This window comes from Anabrus simplex, chromosome 1 (genome assembly GCF_040414725.1).
Source record: "Anabrus simplex isolate iqAnaSimp1 chromosome 1, ASM4041472v1, whole genome shotgun sequence".
Taxonomy (NCBI): domain Eukaryota; kingdom Metazoa; phylum Arthropoda; class Insecta; order Orthoptera; family Tettigoniidae; genus Anabrus; species Anabrus simplex.
Genome location: NC_090265.1, coordinates 997,008,958 through 997,032,574, shown reverse-complemented (window position 1 = coordinate 997,032,574; position 23,617 = coordinate 997,008,958). Strand labels below are relative to the sequence as shown.

The window sequence follows — 23,617 nt, the reverse complement described above, 5'->3', positions numbered from 1 at the left end:
CACATTTCTTAAAGCTTTTGGACACTACATCGTTGGGAATGCACGCCCATGCGGTCTTGTTCCAACTGCATATTAGTCCCATTTCTGGCCTCTTCACTCGTCCGGTTGGTGTTAATGCGTGATCACCATCAGACATCCATTCGGTGTACAACTGTTTCATTGCAGTTTTGAAAGGCCGGTTCACGCTGTAGAATATAAGTGAGTCCTCCAGGAATTATCACAAGATCAGTTTTCCTTTCCTCATCATATCCTTTATGGCATCAGTTGTATGTCCTCGGTAACTGTCCAACACAAGCATGTTTCGTTTTTGTAACAAAGCTCCCGGGCGACGTTGCTAAATGCACTTCACCCAGTCCTAAAGTAATGCACTGTCCATCCAGCTGGACTCATGTGTTCTAACAATAACACCAGACGGCAAGTTTCCTTTCGGAAGTGTTTTCCTTTTCAGAACCACATGTGGAGGGAGTTTGGTTCCATCCGCTAATACACATAATATTACCGTGCATCGTTGCTTTTTATTACCACCTGTTCTGATGGTTACAATTTTAGAACCCTTCATATCCACTATATTTTCTAACAGCATTTCAAAATAGACAGGTGTCTGGTCAGCATTCCCAATTTGCAACAGCAAATAAGAATTTTGCTTCCTCAAATGAATAATGTGACGCTGAAAGGCCATTAATTTTTCTTCATACGCCCCAGGGAGACGTTGTGAAATAGACGTACATCTCCAAATGCACAATCCCTTTCTCCGATAAAAGTTTTGGATCCATCCGCGGCTTGCAGTAAAACCCTGTGTTTTGAGTTCTTTTGAGATTTCTAGTGCTTTCAATTGACACATTTCACTAGAAACACCATATCCTAACTGACGTTTTTCTATCAAAAATTTGTGGAGTCGTTCTTCAGTTTCTGAAAAACACTGCGCTCTGCGATCGCCGTTACGTTTTAGAAGTTTTTTCTTCTTCTTCTTCTGCCAATCACGAATACACAATTTATCAATATCGTATCGATTTCTGTGTATTTCAGCTTCGCTTACAACTTTTAAGTTTCTCACACACAGTAAATGACTGCAGACGCCATTTTTAATCCATCGCTTACTATCGAGACAGCACTTTCACGGGACAGATACGGAACTCAAATGTGAGTGAGGTAGACTTCTGTTACCAACAGTCTCGACTCTCGCAAAGTATGATATCCTGCAAGATCAGCTATTCGTGCACCCAGCATGCCAGCAACACTTGTGAAACAAATGACGATCATATTTACTTCATATTTACCCATATTATTTGATTTACTGTATTTCATTAGCTTATATTTCGCGTTTACATGCCACTGTAACCGTATTGAGAAAAATCAATCTTGTTTTCTAGAACGCAACTAAACACAATAAGACCTGAATGCCCGTTTACATGTGGTAAATTGAGTATGGTAACCATATTCAAATCTATTTCAATACTCCATGTAAATGTAATAAATATTTACGAGAATGAACGGCTTGAATATGACCCACACCCAAGATTTCGAACCAATATTTTGGAGAAAAAAGTGCAGGTGGTATTCAGGATTAAAAGATAAAACTAGCTGGGTGAAATATCTTCCAGGGGCTCTTCTTGTTCTCCATGAATGATCTTTCAAACAGATAGAGAGCTTGAACAACCTAGATTTTGTTTCAAGACTGCGTGAGGTTGGAAAAGGTGAAGAATAAAAGTACTTTTCTCCTATGTGCTAACAAAAATTAAATATTGAAAAGAAACTACTATAATTTTTAATAGACTACAAATTTTTTTCCAGAAGAGTGTGTTGTAATTATTAAATATCTTGTATTTCATATTTGTAAATAAGAGGATGAGTTAAGTTTTTAATGCAAATAATGTGGATGTCTATGTTATGTTGTGTATTTCTTTTCCACAGGCAAAGTTCATGTATGCAATTATTTCTTTTTATAACACTAAAATATTTTCAGTTCTGAGAGTTTTTGTTTTAGACAAAATGTGGTTATTTCATAAATAGTGATAATGTTTCATCATTAATAAAAATATTATGCTTTTCACACTTTCCTATTTGAAATGCAAGAGCCTATTTTTCTTCATTTTTCATGTTATACACTACAACTGTACTACAGAATAAGGCAGTGTAGTAGCATGAGGAGAAAGCATGGATAGAGCAGAGTAGTGTTTGGTAATGCTGGGCACTGTAGGTCTCGTACTAGTTGTATCAGCTGGAGTAGGGAGCACTAACACTGCAGGCGACATCTCTCAGCACAACTGAGGTGAATCCTATGTAGGACACTGCTTCTCACCTTGTCTTTAAAGATTCTGAAGCTGGACTTCAACCGATTGTCAGGTCTAGGGAAGTACCTGGCCTTAGTGTAAGATAATTGCTCTTCTTTTTCCATCTCTTGTCTTCTGGCATATCTCTCTTGTTCACCTCATAGCAGCATCTATTTTTCAACAATGTTCACCACCATTCCTACACAGGCTGAGCATCAATCATCTGTTGTGTTTCTTACACCCTCTTCTGTGAATCCTCGTGCAATATATTCTTTGAAACATCCTCTCACTTTCTTTCCATTTAACTAATGTACATCCCTTCTTTTTGCTCTCTTTCTTGCCTTCATTTCCTTCAGTTTCACTGCACATTACAAGCTGTGATTAGAGTCCACATGTACTCCTAGGAAAGTCTAGTACGGTAATTCAATACCTGTTTACCAAATCTCTGATTAACTTTTATGAAGGTCTGTTTGTTATTTTCCAGTGTTGCCTGGTTTTGTCCATCTTCGATGATATTTTTGAAGCAAGTGTTAGAAAGGACTACCTTATGATCCATGTAGAATTCTATCTGTCATCTTCCTCCAAAATTCTACTGTCCTACCCCATATTCTCTGATAATGTTTGCCTATTATTGCATTCCAGTCTCCCATCACAATAAGGTGTCAATCTTCTTTACCATACTGTATGAAATCCTTAATCTGTTTATATACTCTTTAAATTTCTTCATCATCTAAACTTGCATAACCTAACACAAATGTGCTGTGATCTGTAAAGGTGATAAATGAAATATGATATGATGAAAAATGAGATTGTGGGGAGTGTTTGGTCCAAGAGAGCTATTTTATTTCACTCAAGCCAGCCAGTAAACTGGAGAGGACCCCCCTATCTGCCACCTGGGATGCGCCGCATCGGAGTATCTACATTAGGTGAGATAATAACTTGGAATGCTACGGTAACAAAAAAGTCTGTAAAAGTGCAGATCATACTTCTGAGTGTGTTGAATGTTAGAAGGTGTCTGGTATATATTTAGAGTAGGCTGTGAAATTTTGTTTCACATCACACTTGTTGCCTTTCTCTACAAAATAATTAGTTCAGTTCTACTTTTCATTGTTTATTCTCAAACTCTTTCTATTCTACAGGAAAGACTCTCCTGGCTAAAGCTGTTGCTACAGAATGCAAAACAACATTCTTCAATATATCTGCTAGTTCTATAGTAAGCAAATGGAGAGGAGATTCAGAAAAGCTTGTTCGGGTGAGTAGGTTGAGTTTTTTTTTTTTTTTTTTTTTTTTTTTTTTTATGAGGAAAGAATGAAGCCTTCCTCAACTCTCTCTCGCATGTTGTCCATCTTTGCAAAATCAATTAACAGTCTGGAGAGTGAAGGATTGAGGTTCATGTCCCAAGAGCAATCATATTTTCAGCTCTTCAGAAACACAACCACTTTAAGAGGAGCTATTGTACAAAGATATTCCTGTATTTTAAAAGTTAGGTATTGCCAATTGTAGGCATGCTTAAAGTGAAACACTAGTAATCCAGCCCTTGCTTGGTAGATATCTCCAAAGATGGCCAATTCACCATTAGAGGTAGGTAAGTGAATCTCTTGTGCGTTCAATGTCCAGCAGAATTGGTAAACACCCCTTCAAAAATGTAGGGGCATTCGGATTCTGCCACATTTTCGGCTTGTTTATCTTAGAATCATGACTGCTTTAAGACAAGCTATCCTCTAAACCAATTTTGCAGTTAGTCTGGCAAGGTTAATTCAACATAGAAAAGCTGAGTGTGTCTCTCTTGACTGTCCAGGAGAATTAGTTTACACCCATTAAAGAAATGTGAGGGATTTGGGTTTGAATTTTGAGAATTTTATCCACTGGCCATCAATCTGGTGTTTTTTCATTAATAATTGTCCAAAGAATTCTTCTATCAACTTACTGCAGTTCATCTGTTGTTGATTGGGTATTCAGTTTAAATAATGTTTCACTTGCATATGTTGCTTTTGGCTTAACGATGGAGTAATAATGTCAAAATTTAGCATTAATCAAAAGAGGCTGCTTTTTGTAACTCGGCCAGGGCATTTGTGTTGTGCTCGTCTAAATTTTTGAGTTATATTATCTATGGATGCTTGTTAGCATTCCAAGTTATTATCTCACCTACTGTAGAGGGGCCGATGACCTTAGATGTTAGGCCCCTTTAAACAACAAACATCATCATCAACAACCTACTATAGAAACTCTGATGTGGTGTGGCCTGAGTGGCGGATAGTGGGTTCCTCACTGGTTTACTGGCTGACTTAAGCAAAATAAAATAGCTCTCATGGACCAAACACTCTCCACATTCTCATTTTTCATCATATCGTATTTCCTTTCCAGATCACATCTGGATTGTAAACCCTGGTCAGACTCTTGATCAATGATCAAACAATCACCTCTGCGTTCCACAAGATTTCAATAATAATAATAATAATAATAATAATAATAATAATAATAATAATAATAATAATAATAATAATAATAATAATAATAATAATAATAATAATAATAATAATAATAATAATAATAATAATAATAATAATAATAATAATAATAATAATAATAATAATAATAATAATAATAATAATAATAATAATAATAATAATAATAATAATAATAATAATAATAATAATAATAATAATAATAATAATAATAATAATAATAATAATAATAATAATAATAATAATAATAATAATAATAATAATAATAATAATAATAATAATAATAATAATAATAATAATAATAATAATAATAATAATAATAATAATAATAATAATAATAATAATAATAATAATAATAATAATAATAATAATAATAATAATAATAATAATAATAATAATAATAATAATAATAATAATAATAATAATAATAATAATAATAATAATAATAATAATAATAATAATAATAATAATAATAATAATAATAATAATAATAATAATAATAATAATAATAATAATAATAATAATAATAATAATAATAATAATAATAATAATAATAATAATAATAATAATAATAATAATAATAATAATAATAATAATAATAATAATAATAATAATAATAATAATAATAATAATAATAATAATAATAATAATAATAATAATAATAATAATAATAATAATAATAATAATAATAATAATAATAATAATAATAATAATAATAATAATAATAATAATAATAATAATAATAATAATAATAATAATAATAATAATAATAATAATAATAATAATAATAATAATAATAATAATAATAATAATAATAATATGAAATACATCGTCTATATCATTGCAATAAATACACGCCGAGTCGCTCGCTCTACCTACTCTATGTAGAAATTTCCGGAAGTATCCGTGACCCGTCAATAGTTGCATAATGTAAAAGTTAACCTCGCCATGAGCTCAGGCAACCCAATCAGCTAGGCATGGTATCAGCTGCTTAGTCCATTTTCCTCGAGGATCTTCCTCCCATCTTTGCTGCCACTGCTCCATTCGTTGCCTATAAGCTAGCTCCTTAGCGCGCTTCTTTCCGAGCTCTCCTTGAGTTCGCCAGACTTCCTGTCTCTCTAAGGCAAGTAAATCAATTGGTGCTACCGTTGCTATCGTAAGGACTGCAGGTTCGGATACTGTGCGATATGCGCTTGTAATACGCAAAGCTGATCTCCGCTGTACCGCAGCTATCCTTCGCCGGTATTTTTCAAACTTCAGAGATTCAGCCCATACTTCGGCACCATATAGAAGTGTCGAGTGAACTATCGTCATCAGAAGTCGTCGTTTGCTAGACTTTGGACCTTTAACATTGATTAATCTACTCAGCGCAATCGTTGTTTTCACCGCCTTATCTATCACCCGTTTGATATGATCCCAAAAAGTAAGTTTGGTATCAAAAGTGTCACTCCGAGATACTTTATACTTCTAGATGTTTCGATTTCTGTTTGTCCAATATACATTGGAATGACGGTCGTGATCCTTTTTCTTGTCAAGAGAACAATCTCTGTTTTATGATCTGCAAGCTGTAATCTGTGATTCGCCATCCAATCTTTCACCCGTCGCATTACTTGATTTAGCTTAAACCGAGCCAACTCCAAATTTCGAGCAACTATCAAAACAGCTATATCATCAGCATAGCCCACTAGCATTGTGTCTTCCGGCATCTCTAACCTCAACAAACCATCATACACTATGTTCCACAGATTTGGGCCAAGGATGGACCCTTGTGCTGCACCAGCTGTGAGCCGTTTCACTCTCTGCCCATCTTCTGTGTGATATACTAGAGTAAGATCTTTCAAATAATTTCTCATTATGCGCATGAGATACTCCGGTAGTTTGAAAGTATTTTGAAGCGCTTCCAATATGCCATTCCAACTGATCGAGTTGAAAGCGTTCTTAACATCAAGGGTCACAAGGAGTGTCATTTTTCGAGAGTGATGATTACCCATTTGTGCCCTTTTAGCTGTATTCAACACATCCCATACTGCATCGATTGTCGAATGCCCTCCTCGAAAACCATGTTGACGATCAGAGAGGTACCCAGCTAGTTGAACTGCTGAAAGTATTCTTGGCTGCAAAAGTTTCTCTAATCCTTTACCAGCAGTATCCAGCATACATAAAGGCCTATAGCCCCCAGATTTTCCTTTGCTTATTAAAACTAGCCGAGCTGTTTTCCAGCGAACACTGAATACCCCTGATAGCAGGCAGCTATTGTACATTTTCAGCAGTCTTTCGAATAATAATAATAATAATAATAATAATAATAATAATATTTTTTATGAGGGATTGTGGAAAATCTTCAAAAGACACTTGTGAAGGGTCCGCACTCCACAAGTATGTGGGATTCTTACCCACTAAAAACCACACACCCTTTTCCCATGATGTGTGTCATCACCCCGGAACCGCTCTCGCATTACTTCAGGGTGATATCGTGCCTTGTCTTTCAGACGTCTTCTTTCTTCGTTTCTCCTTTATGAACGTTCGTATGCTTCCAAATCCTTCTTCTTCTGACGAAGATCGTTCTCCACGTATACTGCCACGCGATCCCAGGATTCCTGGTTTTGCAGCATCACCGAAATAATATTATCTGTTGTCAAATCTCCTAGTTCAGTTTCCACATATCTTCTCTGAATCGTCCAATGTCCGCATACAAAAAAGGTGTGAAATACGTTGTCAATGTCATTACAGAATATGCATGCTGCGTCACTCGCTCTGCCCACTTTATGCAGGAATTTTCGGAAATATCCATGCCCTGTTAGAAGCTGCGTGAGGTAGTAATTTACTTCACCATGGGCCCTTTCAACCCAGATATCCAAGCGTGGTATCAGTCGCTTGGTCCATTTGCCTCAAGGGTCACTTTCCCATCTGAGTTGCCATCACCTCATCCTTTGACTGAAGGCACACTTCTTTGCATATTTCTTTCCCAGCTCTCCTTGGGTATGTCAGATTTCATGTCACTCCAATGCAAGTAGGTCTATTGGGGCTATTGCTGCCACCGTGAGGATTGCAGGTTCGGAAACCGTGCGGTATGCACATGCAATACGTAAAGCCGCTCTCCGTTGTACAGCAGCTATCCTTCTCCGATACCAAGCAAACCTCAAGGATTCAGCCCAGATTTCAGAGCCATATAGGAGCACTGACTGAACCGTCGACATGAGAAGACGTCGTTTACTGGATTTCAGACCTTTAATATTTCCCATTAGTCTGCTAAGTGCAGTTATGTATTTTACTGCCTTGTCTGTCGCTCTCTGAATATGATTCCAGAATGTGAGCTTGGAGTCAAGTGTCACTCCTAGATATTTTGTGCTCGCAGATGTTTCAATCACTAACTCTCCAACAGTCATTGGTGCAAGAGTTTTGATCCTTTTCCTCGTCAGAAGAACTATCTCCGTTTTGTGTTCGGCTAATGTTAGACTGTGGCTCATCATCCATTCTTTTATGCGCCGCATCACCTGGTTCAGTTTGATTTGAGCCATTTCAACATTACGAACTACTATCAAGGCAGCCACATCATCAGCGTAGCCCACAAGCTTCGTGTCCTCTGGCATCTCCAAATGTAACAAGCCATCATACATTATGTTCCAAAGATCTGGACCAAGGATTGATCCCTCCGCTGCACCAGCTGTCAGGCGTTTTGTCTTTTCTCCATCTTCCGTATCATGCAACAGAGTGCGATCTTTGAAGTAATCTCTCATTATGCACATAAGATATGTAATAATAATATTATTTTTATTTTTATTTTTTTTTTATTTTATTTTTTTTATTTTATTTTATTTTTTTATATTTTTTTTTTTTTTTGCGAGGGAGTGTGGAAAATCTTTCATAAGACGCTTGTGAGGGTCCGCACTCAGCAAGTGTGTGGAGATTCTTACCCACTAAAAACCACACTCCCTTTTCCCACGACGTTTATCTCCGCCCCAGAAACCGCTCTCGCATTACTTCAGGGCAGATGTCATGCTTAATGCATCTTGTGCTTCATCTTCCTTCTTCTGCTTTACTGTCTGTCGTAATCGTCCAGGTCCTTCTTCTTCTGACGCAGAATATTTTCTACGTAGACTGCCACCTGGTTCCAAGATTCTCGACTTCATAGCATTACTGACATGATCCCTTCTGGCGTCAATTCTCCGTGCATAACTTCTAAGCATCTTCTTTGTGGCAGCCAATGAACACACACAAAGAAAGTATGTGATATGTCATCGATATCACCGCAGTATATGCACACCGGACTAGTTGCTAGCCCTAGCCTATGAAGAAATTTTCGGAAGTATCCATGACCTGTCAAGAACTGTGTGAGATAGTAGTTCACTTCACCATGATTTCGGGCAACCCATACGCCCAGAGAAGGTATCAGTCTTTTCGTCCATTTCCATCTAGAATCATCTTCCCATCTTGTTTGCCATCGTTGCATTCTGCGAGTATGAGCCAAAGCCTTTGCCCTTTTCCTTCCTAGCTCTTCTTGTGTGAGCCAAATTTCTTGTTTTTTGAAGGCCAACAAGTCAATGGGAGCTACTGCTGCTACTACTAGAATCGCAGGTTCTGATACTGTGCGATATGCGCAAGCAATTCGTAAAGCTGCTCTCCGTTGTACAGCCGCAATTCTTGTCCGATATTTCACAATTTTTAACGATTCAGCCCAAATCTCCGAACTGTATAGCAGTATCGATTGAACAATCGACATGAGAAGCCGCCTTTTACTAGATATCGGTCCCTTGATATTTCCCATGAGTCTACTCAGTGCAGTCATGGTTTTCGCTGCCTTATCTGTTACCCATTGGATGTGGTCCCAATATGTAAGCTTAGTATCAAGCGTTACACCAAGATATTTTGTGCTCCTAGTTGTTTCGATGGCTATCTGTCCGATCTGCATCGGTACAACAGTATTAATCCTTTTCCTCATCAGGAGGACAATTTCCGTTTTATGATCTGCGAGTTCTAACTTGTGATTTATCATCCATTCTTTGACACGTCGCATCACCTGATTCAATTTAAATTGAGCCAGCTCTAGGTTACGGGTTACTATCACAGCAGCCACATCATCAGCATAACCCACAAGTTTTACATCTTCTGGCATCTCCAGCCGTAACAAATCATCATACATGATGTTCCAAAGGTGTGGTCCGAGAATTGAGCCTTGCGCTGCACCTGCTGTGAGCCGTTTTCTTTTCTGACCATCTTCCGTGTCGTATAACAATGTACGGTCTTTCAAATAGTCTCGCAGTATATACATGAGATATTCTGGTAGCTTGAAAGTTTCTTCTAGAGCTTCCAAAATATCACTCCATCTTGCCGAGTTGAAGGCATTTTTAACATCTAGAGTCACAAGAAGTGTCAGCTTCCTAGAATAATGATTACCCGTTTGAGCTCGTTCTGCTGTCTTCACCACTTCCTTCACAGCATCTAGCGTTGAGTGACCTCTGCGAAATCCATGTTGTTGGTCGGATAGGTCGCCAGCTAATCGGACTGCTGCTAGTATTCTCGGTTGTAGGAGTTTCTCTAAACCTTTCCCGGCAGTGTCCAGCATACATAGAGGTCTGTAACCCCCAGTTTTCCCTTTACTGATCAGAATCTAGCTATCTTCCAACGAAAGCTAAAAATTCCCGCTTTTTTTTTTTTTTTTTTTTTTTGCTAGGGGCTTTACGTCGCACCGACACAGATAGGTCTTATGGCGACGATGGGATAGGAAAGACCTAGGAGTTGGAAGGAAGCGGCCGTGGCCTTAATTAAGGTACAGCCCCAGCATTTGCCTGGTGTGAAAATGGGAAACCACGGAAAACCATTTTCAGGGCTGCCGATAGTGGGATTCGAACCTACTATCTCCCGGATGCAAGCTCACAGCCGCGCGCACGGCCAACTCGCCCGGTAATTCCCGCTTTCAAACAATGATTATACATTCTCAACAGCAGTTGAGGACATAATTCGACTGCCACCTTTAGTACTTCTGCTGGAATACCATCTGGTCCAGGGGCTTTCTTATTTCTAAGGGAATTAATTGCTGTTATCAATTCTTCAGCTGTAAAAGGTGGTACATTGTCTAGTTCTTTCTCGGCCTCATCATCAATCCTCTCTGCATGATCAGGGAATAGTATATGTACTATTTCGTCCATGGTGCGTGGATCCATGATAGGGCTTGGTAGCATCCCGAATTTCTTCATGACAATTTTATACCCTAATCCCCATGGATTTTTATCCACTTCCTTAGACATTTCCCACCACTTGTCGGCTTTACTCTTTTTAATTGTATTTCGCAGTCTTTTCTTCATAGTCTTATACTCTACTGAGAGAGCTTCATCGTTATGTCGTGCTCTTTGTGTCCTTCGTCTGAGTCGCAGGCATTGTTTCCTCAGCTCAGCAATTTCTTCATTCCACCAATATGCTGGACACTTGCCTCTCTGTTGTTTGATTCTGGTCATTGATGCGTCGCATGCTTGCTAAAGGAGTCTCATGGTGTGTTCCACGCATTTATTAGCAATAATGCTTCTTTTGCCTCCATGACATGTATCCGTCATACAATCCATTCCATTCTGTATTACTTCATGAAATTTTTCTCTATCCATAGTGGCTATGTTCCATCTTTCTGGCTTGGGCGTGGTAATCCTTAGATTTGGAGTCTCTTGAAGTACACGAAAAGTGATATACTGATGATCGCTTCCAGTATATTCTTCAATTACTCGCCATTCAGTTATCCTAGACGCAATGTCTTCAGAAGCAAAGGTTACATCTGGTATAGTTCCCTGACACCCTGGTCGCCGAAAGGTTGTCACATTACCAACGTTTATAACCATTAATCCCAATCTCGCGACCATCTCCATTGTACGCCGCCCTCTAGAATCTGTTTGAGGCATGTTCCATTCAACTGCTTGAGCATTAAAATCACCAGCAACAACTAGGTTAGTGTTCATCCCTTGCAGAGTATCTTCAAGCCCATCTAGTTTTGTCTGGAAGTCAGAAATAGCCTCATTCAGGGTAAAATAACAGCTGACAAAAATTACCTTCTCAACTTGGACCCAGACGAACCCATCTCCGCATCCTCGATTTGTAACTGAGTTTTTTCCAAGGTCTGGTACCCATATCGCAGCTGTTCCTAGATTGTCTGAAAACCAGCCTGGTTGATCTCTGTCTTGATATTGTTCGCTGAGAATCAAGATGTCTGCTCCTATCTCATAGATCATCTGCGTCAATAGATCATTGGCAGTTAGACTCCTGTGTATATTGGCTTGAAGGATCTGTACCATTCACCACTGCTTTTTGGCCTTTTCTAGTGCTTCACGAAACACAATACACTTGCCTGAACCAAGAGCATGATGTCGTTTTGACTCTTCAACGCCCATATCTGTGCAAATTATGCATCGTGGATTCGTTTTGCATCCTACTGCCTTGTGACCAGCTTCTCCGCACTTAAAGCAGAGTTTACTTCTGTCCAATCCTTGACAGTTTCGTGCTTGATGCCCATATGACAGACATCTAAAGCACTGAGGAACTACGGCCCACCATCTTACTCTGCAGTATAGCCAGCCTACTTTAATTTTGCCTATGTCTAACAGCTTTCGTGCCTCGCTATCTTCTATCTCCACGATGGCAAGTTTTTGTCCCCTGCTGTTCGGATTTGTGATTGAGACCTTCAATTCTTGATTAAGATTTTCTAATTCTCGTCTTACAGCCTCCTCTACGTCAGAAATAGTGGTGGCACTGTCCATATCCCGAATTTCCAATGTAGTTCTAGGCGTCAAAACCTTTACTTCGCCAACATGTCCAAGGGCGCCTTTAAGTGATTTATTAAAATTGGACCTGACCGAGTTTTATTGAAAGTGGTTAAGGAACTAAAATGTGCCAAAGTCATTAGTTTTATTGCTAGTATAATGATAGCCTGGGGATATGTACCACAAATATTCAGGAAAGGACGTACCATTTTGATTTTCAAATCAGGAGACCCTAATGTATTAGGAAACTGGTACCCCATTACATTATTTTCAGTACTGAGAAAGATCATAAGAGATGACACTTACAAGGAAGCTTCAGCCATACATAGATTCATCAGAACAGCAAAGAGGTTTTGATTCAATGCCTGGTACATTCATTAACTCCATTCGTAAATATCTGCCTGCATGATGCAAAGACAAAGAAAAACCTTTTGTGTTACATTTCTTGATGTATCGTAAGCATTTAATATAATTGGTCACAATTGGCCTTATTAAATTCAAGAAGAACCGCTCCAGACATAGTTTTCCTGATCGATCTAACACTAGCGCCACTGTCTTCTGGGTTCACCTTGCTGCGGATATCCTTCACAACATCTGCAAAAGTCTTGCCATTCATAGGTTTAATAAGTACGGCTTCTGGGCGACTTCTTATAGTTGAACGTTTCCGTTGCTCGTTCTTTTTAACAGTTTCAGATAGTGGTACTGGTTCAGGTTGAGTACCTTCATCTTCATCTGCCTTCTTCTGCCTCTGTTCCCTCTTCTTCTTCTTCTTCTTGGATAACGCTATTTCCCAGTTATCCTGTTCTACATTTCTGTTTGTGGTGCTCTGTTCTACTTTCTCTTGATCGGGCAAATCCTTTTGCGTTAATGCTCTAGTTGCTTTCCAAGGTTTTCTGTGCGTAGATCCCGCATCTAGGGCTTCCTCCAATTTCTTTAAACCTTGCTGAATTTCAATCTTCATATTTTTCTGCTGAATTGCAAGAATACTTTTCAACAGGCCCCTGGCGATTTCCAGTTGTTCTTCTTCTTTTAGCATATCCTCCATAATTTGTTGAGTGATATCAAGCCTCAGATTCGTTTTCGCATTCTGCTCAATACTTCTATTGCATGTATCATGCGTGCGCTCCACGTCCATGATATTGTGGCCATGTTCCATAGATGCTGGATTCAAATCCACAGAGTCGCACTGGATTCCAGCTCCCGACATCGTGCCTTGAAGAATAATAATAATAATAATAATAATAATAATAATAATTTTTTTTTTTTTTTGCGAGGGAGTGTGGAAAATCTTTCATAAGACGCTTGTGAGGGTCCGCACTCAACAAGTGTGTGGAGATTCTTACCCACTAAAAACCACACTCCCTTTTCCCACGACGTTTTTCTCCGCCCCGGAACCGCTCTCGCATTACTTCAGGGCGGATGTCGTGCTTAATGCATCTTGTGCTTCATCTTCCTTCTTCTGCTTTACTATCTGTCGTAATCGTCCAGGTCCTTCTTCTTCTGACGCAGAATATTTTCTACGTAGACTGCTACCTGGTCCCAAGATTCTCGACTTCGTAGCATTACTGACACGATCCCTTCTGGCGTCAATTCTCCGTGCATAACTTCTAAGCATCTTCTTTGTGGCAGCCAATGAACACACACAAAGAAAGTATGTGATACGTCATCGATATCGCCGCAGTATATGCACACCGGACTAGTTGCTAGCCCTAGCCTATGAAGAAATTTTCGGAAGTATCCATGACCTGTCAGGAACTGTGTGAGATAGTAGTTCACTTCACCATGATTTCGGGCAACCCATACGCCCAGAGAAGGTATCAGTCTTTTCGTCCATTTCCCTCTAGAATCATCTTCCCATCTTGTTTGCCATCGTTGCATTCTGCGACTATGAGCCAAAGCCTTTGCCCTTTTCCTTCCTAGCTCTTCTTGTGTGAGCCAAATTTCTTGTCTTTCGAAGGCCAACAAGTCAATGGGAGCTACTGCTGCTACTACTAGAATCGCGGGTTCTGATACTGTGCGATATGCGCAAGCAATTCGTAAAGCTGCTCTCCGTTGTACAGCCGCAATTCTTCTCCGATATTTCACAATTTTTAACGATTCAGCCCAAATTTCCGAACCGTATAGCAGTATCGATTGAACAATTGACATGAGAAGCCGCCTTTTACTAGATATCGGTCCCTTGATATTTCCCATGAGTCTGCTCAGTGCAGTCATGATTTTCGCTGCCTTATCTGTTACCCGTTGGATGTGGTCCCAATATGTAAGCTTAGTATCAAGCGTTACACCAAGATATTTTGTGCTCCTAGTTGTTTCGATGGCTATCTGTCCGATCTGCATCGGTACAACAGTATTAATCCTTTTCCTCGTCAGGAGGACAATTTCCGTTTTGTGATCTGCGAGTTCTAACTTGTGATTTATCATCCATTCTTTGACACGTCGCATCACCTGATTCAATTTAAATTGAGCCAGCTCTAGGTTACGGGTTACTATCACAGCAGCCACATCATCAGCATAACCCACAAGTTTTACATCTTCTGGCATCTCCAGCCGTAATAAATCATCATACATGATGTTCCAAAGGTGTGGTCCGAGAATTGAGCCTTGCGCTGCACCAGCTGTGAGCCGTTTTCTTCTCTGACCGTCTTCCGTGTCGTATAACAATGTACGGTCTTTCAAATAGTCTCGCAGTATATACATGAGATATTCTGGTAGCTTGAAAGTTTCTTCTAGAGCTTCCAATATATCACTCCATCTTGCCGAGTTGAAGGCATTTTTAACATCTAGAGTCACAAGAAGCGTCAGTTTCCTAGAATAATGATTACCCGTTTGAGCTCGTTCTGCTGTCTTCACCACTTCCTTCACAGCATCTAGCGTTGAGTGACCTCTGCGAAATCCATGTTGTTGGTCGGATAGGTCGCCAGCTAATCGGACTGCTGCTAGTATTCTCGGTTGTAGAAGCTTCTCTAAACCTTTCCCGGCAGTGTCCAGCATACATAGAGGTCTGTAACCCCCAGTTTTCCCTTTACTGATCAGAACCAATCTAGCTATCTTCCAACGAAAGCTAAAAATTCCCGCTTTCAAACAATGATTATACATTCTCAACAGCAGTTGAGGACATAATTCGGCTGCCACCTTTAGTACTTCTGCTGGAATACCATCTGGACCAGGGGCTTTCTTATTTCTAAGGGAATTAATTGCTGTTATCAATTCTTCAATTGTAAAAGGTGGTACATTGTCTAGTTCTTTCTCGGCCTCATCATCAATCCTCTCTGCATGATCAGGGAATAGTGTGTGCACTATTTCTTCCATGGTGCGTGGATCCATGATAGGGCTTGGTATCATCCCGAATTTCTTCATGACAATTTTATACCCTAATCCCCATGGATTTTCATCCACTTCCTTGGACATTTCCCACCACTTGTCGGCTTTACTCTTTTTAATTGTATTTCGCAGTCTTTTCTTCATAGTCTTATACTCTACTGAGAGAGTTGCGTCGTTATGTCGTGCTCTTTGTGTCCTTCGTCTGAGTCGCAGGCATTGTTTCCTCAACTCAGCAATTTCTTCATTCCACCAATATGCTGGACGCTTGCCTCTCCGTTGTTTGATTCTGGTCATAGATGCGTCGCATGCTTGCTGAAGGAGTCTCATGGTGTGTTCCACGCATTTATTAGCAATAATGCTTCTTTTGCCTCCGTGACATGTATCCGTCATACAATCCATTCCATTCTGTATTACTTCATGAAATTTTTCTCTGTCCATAGTGGCTATGTTCCATCTTTCTGACTTGGGCGTGGTAATCCTTAGATTCGGAGTCTCTTGAAGTACACGAAAAGTGATATACTGATGATCGCTTCCAGTATATTCTTCAATTACTCGCCATTCAGTTATCCTAGACGCAATGTCTTCAGAAGCAAAGGTTACATCTGGTATGGTTCCCTGACACCCTGGTCGCCGAAAGGTTGTCACATTACCAACGTTGATAACCATTAATCCCAATCTCGCGACCATCTCCATTGTACGCCGCCCCCTAGAATCTGTTTGAGGCATGTTCCATTCAACTGCTTGAGCATTAAAATCACCAGCAACAACTAGGTTAGTGTTCATCCCTTGCAAAGTATCTTCAAGCCCATCTAGTTTTGTCTGGAAGTCAGAAATAGCCTCGTTCGGGGTAAAATAACAGCTGACAAAAATTACCTTCTCAACTTGGACCCAGACGAAACCATCTCCGCATCCTTGATTTGTAACTGAGTATTTTCCAAGGTCTGGTACCCATATCGCAGCTGTCCCTAGATTGTCTGAAAACCAGCCTGGTTGTTCTCTGTCTTGATATTGTTCGCTGAGAATCAAGATGTCTGCTCCTATCTCATAGATTATCTGCGTCAATAGATCATTGGCAGTTAGACTCCTGTGTATATTGGCTTGAAGGATCTGTACCATTCACCACTGCTTTTTGGCCTTTTCTAGTGCTTCACGAAACACAATACACTTGCCTGAGCCAAGAGCATGATGTCGTTTTGGCTCTTCAACGCCCATATCTGTGCAAATTATGCATCGTGGATTCGTTTTGCATCCTACTGCCTTGTGACCAGCTTCTCCGCACTTAAAGCAGAGCTTACTTCTGTCCAATCCTTGACAGTTTCGTGCTTGATGCCCATATGACAGACATCTAAAGCACCGAGGAACTACGGCCCACCGTCTTACTCTGCAGTATAGCCAGCCTAGTTTAATTTTGCCTATGTCTAACAGCTTTCGTGCCTCGCTATCTTCTATCTCCACGATGGCGAGTTTTTGTCCCCTGCTGTTCGGATTCGTCATTGAGACCTTCAATTCTTGATTAAAATTTTCTAATTCACGTCTTACAGCCTCCTCTACGTCGGAAATAGTGGTGGCACTGTCCATATCCCGAATTTCCAATGTAGTTCTAGGCGTCAAAACCTTTACTTCGCCATCATGTCCAAGAGCGCCTTTAAGTGATTTATTAAAATTGTCTCTATTCTCCTTTTCCGTGGCCTTATTAAATTCAAGAAGAACTGCTCCAGACATAGTTTTCCTGATAGATCTAACACTGGCGCCACTGGTTCACCTTGCTGCGGATATCCTTCACAACATCTGCAAAAGTCTTGCCATTCATCGGTTTAATAAGTACGGCTTCTGGGCGGCTTCTTATAGTTGAACGTTTCCGTTGCTCGTTCTTTTTAACAGTTTCAGATACCGGTACTGGTTCAGGTTGAGTACCTTCATCTTCATCTGCCTTCTTCTGCCTCTGTTCCCTCTTCTTCTTCTTCTTGGATAACGCTATTTCCCAGTTATCCTGTTCTACGTTTCTGTTTGCGGTGCTCTGTTCTACTTTCTCTTGATCGGTCAAATCCTTTTGCATTAATGCTCTAGTTGCTTTCCAGGCTTTTCTGTGCGTAGATCCCGCATCTAGGGCTTCCTCCAATTTCCTTAAACCTTGCTGAATTTCAATCTTCATATTTTTCTGCTGAATTGCAAGAATACTTTTCAACAGGCCCCTGGCGATTTCCAGTTGTTCTTCCTCTTTTAGCATATCCTCCATAATTTGTTGAGTGATATCAAGCCTCAGATTCGTTTCCGCATTCTGCTCAATACTTCTGTTGCATGTATCATGTGTGCGCTCCACATCCATGATATTGTGGCCATGTTCAGGACGAATAGAAGTACATAGTGTGACGACTTCTGCTGTTTGTTATGTTCCTACACTACGCGGCGCTGGTGTAGGTAAACAGGGATCAGCTGTCCCTGAACATGTGATTTTAAATGAGATCTGATGTAACTGAATTCGGAATTTATCGTTTAAATAAATTATTCAAAACCGTGTGTTTATTATTGCTATGTTTCAGGAATGTGCATTCTCTTTACTGACCGTTGACTGTGTTTATGTGCGATCTGTGTTTCGTGCAAATTAAGATATAGTGTTCCTTGTTTTGAAAGTAATATGTGACAAATTCATAGGAAATATTTTACATTTAGTAATGATTTAATGACATTACTTCTGAAATTGGCTCGTCAGTGTCCTAACGAATATGTCAAACGGGTATGTGTGTATAGAGCTATTTCATTAATTCACCACAAAATCAAGTTCAGTTGCAATTATCCGCTATAACCTTAAAAAAACACATGTTCGACTGTTAGTGTACATGCTGCGTAATATAAACACATTAAAACTCGATGGATAAATAAGATAGTTGGATGCGTTAAAATATTCTTCTAGACTTGTTAGGTCCTCCTCTGTATTGTTCTGCATAGAACCAATACATGCTGTACAGCCTATCACTTCGCTTGCATGTTTAACAATATACCCACAGAACTGATGAATGACATTAATTTTTGAACTGGTGAAAGGAGCTATTTGTTCATCTTCCCAACTTGATAATGGTGGACCGAGCTAGTTGGCCGTGCGGTTAGGGGCACGCGGCTGTGAGCTTGCATCCGGGAGATAGTGGGTTCGAATCCCACTTTTGGCAGCCCTGAAGATGGTTTTCCATGGTTTCCCATTTTTCCCACCAGGCAAATTCTGGGACTGTACCTTAATTAAGGCCACGGACGCTTCCTTCCAACTCCTAGGCCTTTCCTATTCTATCGTTGCTATAAGACCTACCTGTGTCGGTGTGACGTAAAGCAACTAGCAAAAAATGAAAAAAAGACAATTGTGGCTGATCAAAGGTGAAAAAAAATGAAATGGCGTATGGCTTTTAGTGCCGGGAGTGTCCGAAGACATGTTCGGCTCGCCAGGTGCAGGTCTTTCGAGTTGACTCCCGTAGGCGACCTGCGCGTCGTGATGAGGATGAAATGATGATGAAGACAACACATACACCCAGCCCCCGTGCCGTTGGAATTAACCAATTAAGGTTCAAATCCCCGACCCGGCCGGGAATCGAACCCGGGACCCTCTGAACCGAAGGCCAGTACGGTGACCGTTCAGCCAACGAGTCGGACTGATCAAAGGTAAGCGTGTTACAATTTTTTTCCTGAGCTGTATTTGTGATTTTGGCATTCTCTTTGACAACAGCTTTTGCCATAGCTCTAATCTGACTGAACAATTATGTTAAGGGTACTATCACTTTAAAAGCAGATGTTGACGTGGGATAGCCTTCGACCACTTTGAGAACAGAGTGGGATCTTTTGGGGGTGAAACAAAAATGACGCTTATAATTCGAATGTTTATTGTAACCCGAATTACAATCCGGGATATTGCAAGTTGGCATATTCACATGCGGTAGTAAATTGACTCATATGTCAAAGTATACGTCCTACTTCTCAAATGCATAATCTTTTTTACTTTTCAGTTCATGAAAAGTTAATGCCAGCTATTTTGCACTTATACACTGGAGGATGTATAAAACTACTGAAAAAGACCACAAACTGTTTGCACACTTCCACAGTAAGCCGACGAAAAGCGCGCGTACTTGGCCCTTTTATCGACAGCAGCGCTGCAGGTGGCGGAGAACATGTACACCGTGTCTGTTAACATGTGATTCAGAGGGAGTCGTCACACTATTCATTTCTATTCGTCCTGGCCATGTTCCATAGATGCTGGATTCAAATCCTCAGAGTCGCACTGGATTCCGGCACCCGACATCGTGCCGTGAGTAGGGAGTCCAGCTGGCCGTGACTCAGGTCGCAGAGATATATCTATTCTCTGTTATTTTCTATGACGAAACTAGGTAACCTTTAAACGCATTTTCACTAACACACAATGTCAATGTCTTGAACTTTTCACCCACTAGCGTAGTTTATCCTATTAAATATTGAAAGCACGGATATTAAATATTACTTACACTCACATTCCATGTCAATATCCGGGTGATTACCAACGAAATCTTCGATCATTTCATTTTCTATGATGAAACTAGAACTAGGTAACCTAAAAACGCATTTTCACTAACACACAATGTCAATATCTTGAACTTTTCACCCACTACCGTAGTTTATCCTATTAAATGTTGAAAGCACGGATATTAAATATTACTTATACTCACTTTCCATGTCAATATACGGGTGATTACCAACGAAATCTTCGATCATTTCATGCACAACAGACTTACTGATCTTGTCACTGCCAAGAAGGAATAATAATAATAATAATAATAATAATAATAATAATAATAATAATAATAATAATAATAATAATAATAATAATAATAATAATAATAATAATAATAATAATAATAATAATAATAATAATAATAATAATAATAATAATAATAATAATAATAATAATAATAATAATAATAATAATAATAATAATAATAATAATAATAATAATAATAATAATAATAATAATAATAATAATAATAATAATAATAATAATAATAATAATAATAATAATAATAATAATAATAATAATAATAATAATAATAATAATAATAATAATAATAATAATAATAATAATAATAATAATAATAATAATAATAATAATAATAATAATAATAATAATAATAATAATAATAATAATAATAATAATAATAATAATAATAATAATAATAATAATAATAATAATAATAATAATAATAATAATAATAATAATAATAATAATAATAATAATAATAATAATAATAATAATAATAATAATAATAATAATAATAATAATAATAATAATAATAATAATAATAATAATAATAATAATAATAATAATAATAATAATAATAATAATAATAATAATAATAATAATAATAATAATAATAATAATAATAATAATAATAATAATAATAATAATAATAATAATAATAATAATAATAATAATAATAATAATAATAATAATAATAATAATAATAATAATAGAAACAACACTGTGTGGCAGTAGAAGGCAGTGGAAAAGCATCAAAGGCATGTTAGTATATGCTCCATATTTTTTTACCCGTTTTTTTCTATTGTTGCTGCTGTAGAAACAACAAAATAGTTCGCTATCAACCACAACACTCTTGATGTGTTATTTAGTTTAAAGTGTGGATATGTTATTTGGACTTCATCAATGGTTTAAATTATACCAGTGTTTGTACAGAAAAGAATACCAACTCCCAGATCAACTCAAAAACAATGGCTGCTGTAGAAACGGCAAAATAGTTCGCCATCAACCACAACATTTTTGATGTGTTATTTAGTTTATAAAGTGTAGATATGTTATTCAGACTTCATCAATGGTTTAAATTAATACTATAAATTGTGTGATATCAGTGTTTATATCATTATTGGTTATGTGTGTGCTTATGTCTTCCAATTGGAGCATGGCTGAAGATGACCCAATATATATAGGGTCGAAACTAGTCCCAGTGTTATAAGACAATATACAAACTAATAGTATTGAATAGGTGGACCCTTCCTACCCTTTGATAGTGATCAATTGTCGATATAGACCATAATGAAATTCATAACTTATGAAGGCAAATATCATATCTTCCTCTGATATCAATCGTGTAAATACAAAACAAACACTAGGTAACACATGCCTTCATTGCGGGAAAGCATTCCACAGTATTAATGGTTATATATCACGGGCCCATCCCGATTTCTACAGGAAAAATATCACTCGAAGATACAATTAAAACGGTAGTGAGAATGATGATGATGATCATCATCATCATCATCATGAAGTGGCTGAAACTGCTCAGATTCCTGTGAGTGATGAAATAAAGAACTGGGAAAGCAAATTTCAGTCATTAAGGGGTCAGTTTTGACAGACTAATAAACAAATTTGTCTTATTTTTGTGCAAAGCTACATCACATTGCAAAGTTCCTACCCATCCAGCTGTCAAATATTACAGGGCTAGTCAAGCTTGGCTGCCAAATAATAAACAGTCACAATGTTGTGATAAAAGATAAAGAGAGAAGAGAAAGAATAAATATTGATATGACCTCATGCAACACTTTTATTACTACAGGTGGAATAAAGCAATCCAGAATATTATGGGCCTCTGCGACAGTAAAAAATGCAACATAGAAAATGTTTATGAATTCTTTTCAAAATCAGTGGGCATAGAAAATTCCCAATGCTTGGATGATTACCAGTGTTCTGATAACCATGAGGCCAATGATGAAGAATATCTTGTTAATGAGGCTATTAAAGGAATGACTATTGATAGCGCTCCTGGACCTGACCGAGTTTTATTGAAAGTGGTTAAGGAACTAAAATGTGCCAAAGTCATTAGTTTTATTGCTAGTATAATGATAGCCTGGGGATATGTACCACAAATATTCAGGAAGGGACGTACCATTTTGATTTTCAAATCAGGAGACCCTAATGTATTAGGAAACTGGTACCCCATTACATTATTTTCAGTACTGAGAAAGATCATAAGAGATGACGCTTACAAGGAAGCTTCAGCCATACATAGATTCATCAGAACAGCAAAGAGGTTTTGATTCAATGCCTGGTACATTCATTAACTCCATTCGTAAATATCTGCCTGCATGATGCAAAGACAAAGAAAAACCTTTTGTATTACATTCCTTGATGTATCGTAAGCATTTAATATAATTGGTCACAAACATCTAGAGTTAACTTTGAACACTAAACCGATCCCTCCATGTGTACGGTCCTTAGTACTATAACTTATGACTAACAACACAGTCAATGTCAAGATTGATGCAGTGACACGAACCAAGGAGTTTCAAATTTGTAGAGGAGTAGATCAGGGTTCACCATTATCACCTATGTTATTCAATGCTGGTATTTTGTATTAAGGAAGATGAATGATAATGAAATTGCCTCTGTGTATGGATATTCACTTGTGGATGATGTCAAATATTTGGCAGTGCTGTGCTTCGCTGATGATATAGCCCTGGTATCTAAAGATTAAGACTCTGCAGTAATTATGAGATCAACCAATATCTTATGAAAACTGGTCTCAATTTGAATCCACAAAAATCAAATGCAATAGTAATTAAGAATGGTAATGTGAAAAAGATAACACTTACTACAATGAGCGGTATATCAATATCTTCAAATGATGAGAAGGAAAAAATTAAATATCTAGGTATAAAATTTAATGATGAAATTGTATTAGACAAAGGATCTGTGATAAATAATTTAAATTCCAGTGTAAATGCGCTCATTAACTCATCACTCTTGAAACCTGATTTAAAAAAAAAATTAAATCAATATATTTGGCCCAGTTTGATATCT

The 23,617-nt window shown here is 38.0% G+C and overlaps 1 protein-coding gene across 1 annotated transcript in view; it reads left to right on the top strand.

Moving 5' to 3' along the window:
- Nucleotides 1-23,617, top strand: part of LOC136875507 (katanin p60 ATPase-containing subunit A-like 2) — a 100,180-nt gene that overhangs the window by 28,899 nt on the left and 47,664 nt on the right. Inside the window, exon 5 of the mRNA XM_067149059.2 lies at nucleotides 3,410-3,522. Coding sequence (XP_067005160.2) covers nucleotides 3,410-3,522 — 113 coding nt within the window. The remainder of the gene's footprint in view (nucleotides 1-3,409; nucleotides 3,523-23,617) is intronic.